Here is a 10,033-nt window from a genome sequence, read left to right as displayed (position 1 = left end):
TGTAAAATTTTGCACGGTACTTATAATAATAATGGTAATAAACATCATTAAACATTTCCTCTAGTTACACTTGCATACATATACTGTCATGTTCTATCATCATAAACATCTGAATATGTTTCAATAAAACAGACCTTGTTGTAACCAATAATGTATTAACTATAAACATCTGGAATAAATAAATGTATGCACTAAACATATATGAAATTTTGAATAAATCATATTCTCTATCAAAAACAACTAATTGACTGCTCCTTTACTAAAAACAGTTGCATACATGTTCTGTCCTGTTCTACAATCATAAAAATCTGAATATGTTTCAACAAAACAAAACTTGCTGTAAACAGTAATGTATTAAATATAAACTAATGAATACATAAATTAATGCATATCACTAACCATATAAGAAATTCTAAATAAATAATATACTCTACCAAAACAACTAATTGACTGCTCCTTTACAAAAATCACTTGCATACATGTTCTGTCCTGTTTTATAATCATAACAAACTGAATATGTTTGAACAAAACAAAACTTGATGTAAACAATAATGTATTAACTGTGAACTAATGGAATAAATATTGTCCTGTTTTATAATCATAAAAAACTGGATATGATTCAATAAAACAATACATGCTGTAAACAGTAATGTATTAACTATAAACTAATGGAATAAATAAATGTATGCAGTCACTAAAAATATATAAACTTTTGAATGAATCATATACTATACAAAAAACAACTAGTTGACCGCTCCATTACCACTCGAACATCATCTATGTAAAAAATTAACTTTAACTGAGATGCATAAACATGTATTCTAATGTGCGTAACCAACTATGTAAATGTGCGTAAATGTATTAATGCAACTACATAAATATTTGTCACCAGCCGTAATCCTTAGAATGCAGTATGAACAAAAAAACAACACATTTGTACTTCAGGAGATCGATTTACCTTTTTAGTGTTTGCTATCTTTGTTGACGGTCGACGACGATCCCGGGTAATACGGCTAGCTAGGGTTCGGAAGAACCCACCGTAGATGGTTGGGGAAGGGCTACCTGTTGGAGCGACACCCGATGACGGCGGAGAATGTCGAACGACTCGCGTCGGTGGAGAAACTGGGGTTTTCTCCGGTCTAGACTCTCGTTTCCAGTTGCAGTAGCGAGAATAGAGGAGCTCGGATTGGGGTCGACAAGGAGGCGCCGCTCTATCACCGATTGCGCCTGGATCGACTGCGAGCGGCGGATGGAGCGGAGTCGTCGGAGAGGGCGGAGTCGGCGGAGAGACCTGGAGTTGCGCGAAGATGGTTGGGGTTTTGCAGTGGTGTAGGCGGTTATGGAAACTGAGACCGGGAGAAGAAAGAGGAGCTAATGGCAACATCACGTCATTATATATGGAATGTGAAAAGTCCGGTTGGCTGTCAGTGCACGTGCGTTCATATTTGGCTGGGCTTCTTGTAGCTCAATAGAGCCTAGGGCTATATATATATATATATATATATATATATACTGAGTAAGGGGTTTTGGTTTTCGTGACTAAAAATTTAGTCTGTATCACATCAAATATTTGAATACTAATTATAAGTATTAAATAGTCTTATTATAAAACTAATTGCACATTTATTGAGCCCAACTAATCTATGATTAACAAATATTTAATGTATCATCACAGGGCAAATTATGAATTAATTAGACTTAATAAATTTATCTAACCATTTATTCTTCATCGACATAATTAGTTTTATAACTAATTATATTTAATTATTGTAACTGTCATTTAAACCTATGACGTGATATAAGCTGAATTTTAGCCTAAAGCTATCTTCAACAGTCACCTTAATTTCTAGTTCAAAATATACTCCATAAACAATGTAGTCACCATGTTTATTTGAGTTTATGGTAGCTAGAGACTGAAATAAACATGTATTGTAGTTTTTTTCGTTGTCGATAACTAATATGCAAGCAGTCATTAAATGCAAGCATGCAAGCAAACCTCTTTGGTTCGTTAATCGTTGTATATTAGGGGCTTTTTATAAACCTACACAAGATGATGGTGGAAGGATTTAAATGTTAAATATGATATACGATTAGATTTAAATCTAACGGATTAAAAAAATCTGTTTACACGTTTGTACGTAATGTTTGCTTGCATATTAGTCGCTTTGTTTAGGGGTTTCAGAAAATGTTAGAAAAGCATTAACGTTTCAGGGGTAAAAGCTCTCGAACAAAGAGGTGTACCGGCGCCACCGCCAGTACACACCAGCTCGCCGGAGATCACAAGAAGATACAAGACCGTGCTCCTCGACGCCGCCCGACATGGCGGACGCCGCCTCTGGCCGCGGCCACGTCGTCTACCCTCCCCGCTCCGCCGAGGACATCTTCAAGGACTACCGCGCCCGCCGGTCCGCCATCCTCCGCGCCCTCACTCACGGTCAGTGACCCGACTCTTCCCCTCTCTCCCCCTCCGCTACCCCGAACCCTAACCCACTTGAAGCACCCGATTGCTCCCTTGTTCGCAGAGGTCGAGGACTTCTACGCGCAGTGCGATCCAGGTGAGTTGGGCTTCGGCGTCCCTCCTCTCGATCCCCACGCGGTCCCTTCCTTGTTCCTGCCGAACCGCGGTGCGATTGATTTGTGTTGTGGGGGATGTGGGGGGGGGGGGGAATGCTTGAGCAGACAAGGAGAACCTGTGCCTGTACGGCTACGCGAACGAGGCGTGGGAGGTGGCGCTGCCGGCAGAGGAGGTGCCCACGGAGCTGCCGGAGCCTGCGCTGGGAATCAACTTCGCGCGCGACGGAATGAACCGCCGGGACTGGCTTGCGCTCGTCGCCGTCCACTCCGACTCGTGGCTCCTCTCCGTCGCCTTTTACTATGCCGCTCGGCTTAATCGTAATGACCGGTACGCTGCCTCCGACCGATCCCCACTGCCTTACTTCTCTCATCACAGTGTTTCTGTTAGGATTTGATGCTTCCTGTTTTCTGCTTATTTGATCTGTGGACGGAAGTTTCAGAAGGGCAGCGGGTTCTTCTTTCCTTAGAAAAAGGAATAACTGAATTCATAAATTCACGATGGATGAAATGGGATTTTGGAGTATGTGGCCAGATAGTGGATGTCATAGAGCAATTGTTTTGATCACAAAGATTTGTGATTCCTGCCTGCCAGTGATGCTAGGTGCATAAGTTTGATTGATGTATCCTAACTCACTAGGATTATGACCTACTCAAGTGAGGTGAATCTTATTGACTCTCCCATCAGTAGTTTGATACAAAGGGCACTGCTGTTTATGTTTTCAGTGATAGGTTACTCGTTGTCCAAGTCTTGGGCACTAGGGGACCTTGCTTTCTAAAGAAACACACAGCTTCAGAGACTTGCACAGCCTCATAAAGCAGACTCTGACATTACTGAACGGTTACGAGCTCAGAAAGTGATGACATGATGAGAAGGTAGCTAGTTTCATGGCTTCCTGTGTCTATGTGATGATAGTGAGTTGACTGAGTTCTGAATTCTGTGGCCACATGCTTGTGCTGAAATCTTCTTCATCAATTTACATCTTCACACATTAGCCATCGCAGTATTTCTACGGTCTCTGTAGACAGTGGCATCAAATTCCATGTGTGAACTTTGGCTAGCTGAAGGCTGGCTAAGGCTTCAATGTTTATGTCATGACAACTTTCTAAAAGCCCGTTCCACCGTGAAAAATAATATTTGGTGGAAGCTGTGAATCTGACTAGTTTTGCACTTGCTGTGCATCTTATTTAACTTTTGGGATATTTTGGCATGACATATAACATTAATGTCCTGGTTGGGGTCTGGTTTACTTTCTACCAATAAGCGAGTGCATGCTGGTTTATTGTATAGTGTGAATGTGTGCGTTGTATTTTATGAGGTCTTCAGTTAGTTAGTGATCATGTAGGAGCCGCCAGCACCGGGTTGTCCTTTTTTTCAGTTAATTAGTGATGTCCTGGTCTCCTGTATGGTTGGATACACCCAAACAGTGATGTAGTAACCGGGAACTGGGAACTTGGCCACGTTCCTCGTTCCAGGAACATTCGTTCCGTTCCGGGAACGTGGGAACAATCTCGTTCCAGTAGTGTTAAATCCTAGTTTTAGTAGCGTACCGCGTACCACGTTCCCGTTCTTCGACCCCATCGATCCGGGAACCTGGTTACTATGGTTACGACCCCGGCGATAGGGAGGTAACGGGGTTGGACTGGGCGTCGGTCCCTAGCTGCGTAGGCAAGAGACTAGAGTAGTAGAAGAGGGATTAGATTAAACTTCTTGCTTGCCTTTTCCTTCACATCCGATTACATTAAATAGTCCCAAGGGGACCTGCGGCTACTCCTTATCCCTAACTTTTCTCAACTAACTCAATCTATCTTTTATCCCTAAACTCTCTCAACTAATTAAATCTATCTCTTATCCCTAAACTCTCTCAACTAACTCAATTCTAACTTCTCCTATTCTTTCTCATCTCTTACTTCCTGCTGTGGCCGGCACTTATACACTGCGCCCCACATAACAGAGAGCAAAGAAAGGAATTTCGTGATTCATTCCCAACAAAGAGAACAAAAGATGGATTCTGTTTTCAACAGTTGAAAGTTGTATTTCATCAATGCAAGCTTGAGTACGTTTATTTATGATCTGAAGAGCAATAGAGTCCCGGAAAAATCATACCATACTAAAAACTTGGCTGGTAGGGGAAAGACCGCCCCCCCACGATATTATATTAAGAAGAAGCTCAATCGGAGCCCTGACCAAGAAAGGTCACGAAAACTGGCCCCCCGTGCAGCATGAAGGTCCGCTCCCTATAGGCTAGATCTTTACTCGTGCTTTGAGCCCTTGCAGCCCCTACACAAGGAGCCGCCCCCATAGGTCAGTCCATCTCATGTGCACACAACCAAGGGAACCAGCGAGTGACCTTTTTTAATCTCAGCCTGAAATTCGCTCCCACTGGGATTCGAACTCAGGACCTAAGGAGTGCTACTCAGTCCACCTAACCAACTCAGTTAGAGGCCCTTTCACAAATCATACCATACTGAAATATATGTAACACCCTGTTTAGAGTCACAACACAATTATATGTGCTCCCACAGTTTGAAATTGGTAGGAGTATTTCATTTCGTTAGGACAAGCCTTTGACCAACAATTTGTGTTAATACAATTTTGTAATGCAAATTCAATGCCACTAGATTTTTTATCACATAAATGACATTAGTAGAGTAATTGTTGGTCAAAGTTTGTCCTAATGAAGCAAAATATGGCTACTAATTTCAAATGGAGAGAGTATTTACAAAAAAAGCAACCATTCTTTGCTCAAGAGATATATGTATTAGTGAAATAAGGAGCACATGTTTGATATTCACAGCCTGTTATCTTATTCAATTTCTGTGTTCTTGATTTTTATATGGATTTAAAGTTCTTGAGTTGTGTTTTGCACTGCACCTTTTCTTTTTTATATTAAGTGTACTAATGCACATGCCTATGGTAGTTTAGAGTCTGCAATCTGCAGTTCCTTTTTTTCATGACGATATTTGTACAAATAGTTAAATACTGTAATCTGTGTGAATGCTGTACTAGCAACTTGGAGGATAAACCTTTTCCTTCTTTTAATAAGTGATTTTTTGTTGTTCTTGCAGATTAGTCGTTTTACATCAATGTGAACCCTCACTAGCATGAAACTTTTTGATATTGTTGCACCAAGAGTAGCACTCTAGAATCTAGATTTGGCCTTTCTATACCATGCTTCTATGGATTCCGCTGGCAATAGCCTGTTTCTTTTTCAGTTGTATGATGCCTGTTTTTGCTGTGATGATAATGTCGTCGCATTTATCTGAGTACTGTGAACATATTCTTTGATTATGTATTTATTTATGTAAATTTGAAAGGATAGATATATAATATTGCATCCCATAAGTTTGTTTAAATCTTGTTTTCTTAAGCTAGTCTATGTTGTTAATATCTCGCTGCTTTCACTGTCATCCAACAGGAAGCGCTTATTTGGTATGATTAATGAATTGCAAACTGTTTTTGAAGTTGTCTCCGGTGCGAGACAACAACAATCTAAAGAGAGGTCCAGTATGGACAATGGTGGTAGAGCCAAGCCTGTAAAGGTAGACGATATTTGTTATTCATTCTACCATTGTTTCTCGACGTTCAGTTTTTTTTTCTTCTCACACCGTGACAAAAACATGATTGGCAGATAGAAAATAATGGAAAAGTCACAGACGAAGCATACGAAGATGACAGTGATCACGGTGAAACCCTATGTGGAACCTGTGGTGGGATATACAACGCGGATGAGTTTTGGATCGGGTGTGACATGTGCGAGCGATGGTACCATGGCAAGTGTGTCAAGATAACTCCTGCCAAGGCAGAGAGCATAAAGCATTACAAATGCCCGAGCTGCAGCTCCAAGAGGGCGAGGCAGTAGCAAAACCCATGAACGCAGGAAGCCTCCGAATGTGGGATGTATGGTGCAGAAGAGGCGCATTGCAAAGTTTGCAGGCAGGAGAAGGCCAAGAGGCCTCCATTTACAAGATTAGAACTATATTGCTATCTTCCCAGTGCCTTATGCTTGCGTTTACCTATGATAAGCTGATGTGAGGAAAGATAAGACATTTGGCAACCAGAGGCACTTAGTTAAATGCCCCTTGATATACATGGGGGTAAAAGAAGAGGAACTCATGTTTTGTCGAATATATGGAATCTTTTTTTCCCCTCTTACAGTAACATGTACTCCATCATACATAATTTATCACGCAGATCAATGTTGAGGACAAAAGACCTGCGTGCCCCTACGAGAAGAATGATGACATCTGCTGCGCTTCTGATTGACAACAGGCCCGGGGTCTCAGGTCAGCACCACCCACCTCTCTGTGTGACAAATTTCAAATGTTAAATCGTTCAGTTTCATGGGACGGGAAGGAGCACCCCTTCTGATAAGGATGGCTGCAGCCTTTACTGACCAACTTGAATTGTGTAGGAACTGAGGTAAGTAAGTTTCGTCTAGCTACCTACCTACCTACAGCCGCCTCTCAGAACTAAAAAAAACTGTGAAGTGTTTCTGTTGTTTTATCTAACGGTCGATCAGTGAATTGACTGTCCCGCAGAATAAACATATGTACGCGATACCAAAGGATAAGCACAAGCAGAATAGATGGACCATATACGAAAAGGAAAAATGTTATATTTACATCGAGCGATTACTGTAGCACGTAACATGAATAGTAGCTTTATTACAATCTAATTTTTTTTTTTGGGGTTGGAACTCTTTACATCCTTCTTTTTAATAGAATTTACTAATTCTTTCTGTGGAGAGAGAGGCTATATATGTTACCAGACCAATAACAGCAACAAGGCGCCATGCAAATTGTGAGTTTTTATAGCTTGTAGATTGGTGTGATGCCCAGCAGACTGAAACACTGCCGCGTCAGTCACGATTGCCGTCGCCGCCGGACAAAGAATTCAGGTGATCTAAACATCTGGTGAAGAAGTGGGAGAAGTCCCAGAAACGTGAGGTGATGTGGACAGCTAGCAGAGATAGCAAGCAAGACCTGGCAACTGGTGTAGAGCTTTGAGGATGCTTCGGATAATGAGCTAATACAAGACAGGCTCGATCGAAGCGTATCAAAATTGTCCACCTGTTAATCTCAATTCATGTGGATTGAACTAGCAAGTCATAATTCCTTATAATCTCACCTAAGGCCTGTTTGGTTCCTGAGAATTGGTCACCCGAAACAATTCCTAACCGGATTGTTTATCTAATAATTCATATAAGGTCTGATCAACTGGAACGATTTCTAGGTGAGTTTCAGCAAAAAACGAACAGGTGGATCAAACCTTATATCCGCAAAAAATATCTGATGTTTAGACCAACCTTCGTGGCCTAAACATCCGGTAGTTTATTCTCCAATCCACATGGACTGGGAATAACAGAGGAAGACCCGAAGGGAATGCCATTTGTGGTAGAGGAAGGTGGACAGCGGCGTCACAGTGGAGATCACTGCGATAGCTTGAGCGAACTTGCTGTTTAGGCCAGGAAGCATGCTGATAACGGGCGCTGAATCGGTGACGGCGGCGCCGCAGTCGTAGAGGGTGTAGGCAAGGCGTTTGAGGCGACCACAGTACTCGGCGTTGGACATGTCGCTCTAGAAGAGGCGGCTGTGGAGCTCCTGCTGGCTCTCTGTGCAACTCGGCAGTGCAATTTCGTGCAGCATCGGTGCAACTCTGCACGCCATCCCGCTGGCCACCCTCAGCCGCTGGCTAGTAGATTCTCCTGTAAACACCACCACCGTCTCTGCGCTACAGAATTTTGTCATCCGGAATCAGATTCCTCAGGCACCATCTCAAGCGGCTCTACGTTATTCCCTCTGCACTTCATTGTCAGCAATCCTAAAAGCTCGCAGCAGCAGCAGCTAGCAGCTCGTTCTTGTTCGTCAGCTCTAGCCTACCCTGCGCTAGCTGGCTCTTCTTTAATTCTGCAGGGAGTTCCAGTTTCAGGTAGAGTGCAGGCGGAGAACCAATAATGGGGGCGGCGCCGTCGTCCGACGACTCGTCACGCGCCGGAGACGGCCGGGCTGTGGCGAGCAGCGCTGCCTCTGGCACTGGCAGCAACAGCCACCAGGCCCAGTCGAAGCGGGCGCCGCCGCCTCACAAGTTCCACGAGATAGTTGCGCAGGAGGCGACGACGGCCGGCGGCGGCGGCGGCACTGCTGCTGCAGCCGAGCTGGAGGATCAGGCGTGCAGCACCGGGGTGTACCTGGCTGGGAAAACCAAGGTAGGTTTCAGCCACGAACACGTACACGTACACTTGAACTCTTGTCTGATGCTTACTAGTAGCTGAGGCGGCACGAACCCGATGGATCGATTGATGCAGAAGTACTGGGTGGACGAGAAGACCAGGTGCAACTGCTTCGTGCTGTTCGCTAGAGCGCTGTCCATCACTTGGGGCGACGATCCCAGATACTGGATCTGGCATCCCGTCAGAGAAACCAAGTACGTGCTATCTATACGTAGTGCTTGCTCCAGCAATTACATATACATGCATGCTCAGTTCAGTGCTCAGCTCGATTCGAGCCATGTCTGTACCTGTACTCTCTCTCCCTCTACTCTGTACAGTGACGCCGAGATCGTCGAGGCTGCGTCGCTGCAGAACGTGTGCTGGCTGGAGGTGCACGGGAGGCTGGAGCTGTCGCACCTCACGCCGGGGTGCAGCTACGACGTGGCCTTCCAGGTGATGCTCACGGAGCCGGCGTACGGGTGGTCGGTGCCGGTGAACCTGCGGCTCAGGTTCCCCGACGGCACGGCTCAGGCGCGGAAGGAGAAGCTGCAGGGGAGGCCCACGAAGCAGTGGCTGGAGCTCAGGGCCGGGGAGGTGAAGGCGCCGGCCCAGCCGGGGGGAGCGGGACGCAGCGGCGAGCTTGAGATCTCCCTGTTCGAGTACGACGGCGGGCTCTGGAAGAAGGGGCTCCTCGTCAAGGGCATCAAGATCGTCCCGAAGGAGAGTGATTATTAATTAGTGTTTGTAACTTTGTTTCAGGGTGACTGCTCCTGCTCGCTTTTGCCTGTCAGGTGTGCTAAGAACTTCGTCTAAGATAATTGGAATAATTAATGTGTGTGGCACTGCGTATTTCAACGCTTCACTCGACTCGATCGCCTTTGCCTGTCAGGTGTACTAATTTGTTTTTGACCATCCACCAACTTGTTAACTTGCCATATAGACACCTACACAGTTTATACAATCGGAAATCTTTGGCCATTGAACCACCACCTCGTAACTTTGGTTATGTAAACTACTACTGGAATCAGCGGATACTCTTCGGCAAAGGATATACAACAGAGTTAACTGAGTTAACTAAGAGTTAACTGAAAAAATATATTTGTCTCCACAGTTTTTTGTCGGACACTCGATAAAATCTTTGTCGAGTACCAAAATACACTCGACATAACAAATATAAAAATGGTAAATATGGTCGACAAGACAACACATCGGTGGCAGTTATGTATCAACTTCATCCGGCACTCGAAGTA

At 44.2% G+C, this 10,033-nt stretch overlaps 2 protein-coding genes across 2 annotated transcripts; both read left to right on the top strand.

The window, feature by feature from the left end:
• The first annotated feature begins 2,240 nt into the window (after nt 1–2,240).
• LOC100280991 (uncharacterized) lies at nt 2,241–6,756 on the top strand. Its single transcript, NM_001153911.2, has 5 exons — nt 2,241–2,434; nt 2,523–2,555; nt 2,680–2,902; nt 5,991–6,114; nt 6,204–6,756. The coding sequence occupies exons 1-5, from the start codon at nt 2,320–2,322 to the stop codon at nt 6,432–6,434; spliced, it is 726 nt and encodes a 241-aa protein (NP_001147383.1). The 5' UTR covers nt 2,241–2,319; the 3' UTR covers nt 6,435–6,756.
• A 1,682-nt stretch (nt 6,757–8,438) lies between these two features.
• Nucleotides 8,439–9,641, top strand: LOC100282907 (uncharacterized). The gene is made up of 3 exons (NM_001367094.1): nt 8,439–8,780; nt 8,880–8,998; nt 9,122–9,641. The coding sequence occupies exons 1-3, from the start codon at nt 8,529–8,531 to the stop codon at nt 9,516–9,518; spliced, it is 768 nt and encodes a 255-aa protein (NP_001354023.1). The 5' UTR covers nt 8,439–8,528; the 3' UTR covers nt 9,519–9,641.
• Nucleotides 9,642–10,033: the final 392 nt, after the last annotated feature.

Source organism: Zea mays, chromosome 8 (genome assembly GCF_902167145.1).
Source record: "Zea mays cultivar B73 chromosome 8, Zm-B73-REFERENCE-NAM-5.0, whole genome shotgun sequence".
Lineage (NCBI taxonomy): Eukaryota > Viridiplantae > Streptophyta > Magnoliopsida > Poales > Poaceae > Zea > Zea mays.
The sequence above is the reverse complement of the archived record's forward strand: the minus strand, read 5'-3'. Positions and strand labels throughout refer to the sequence as shown.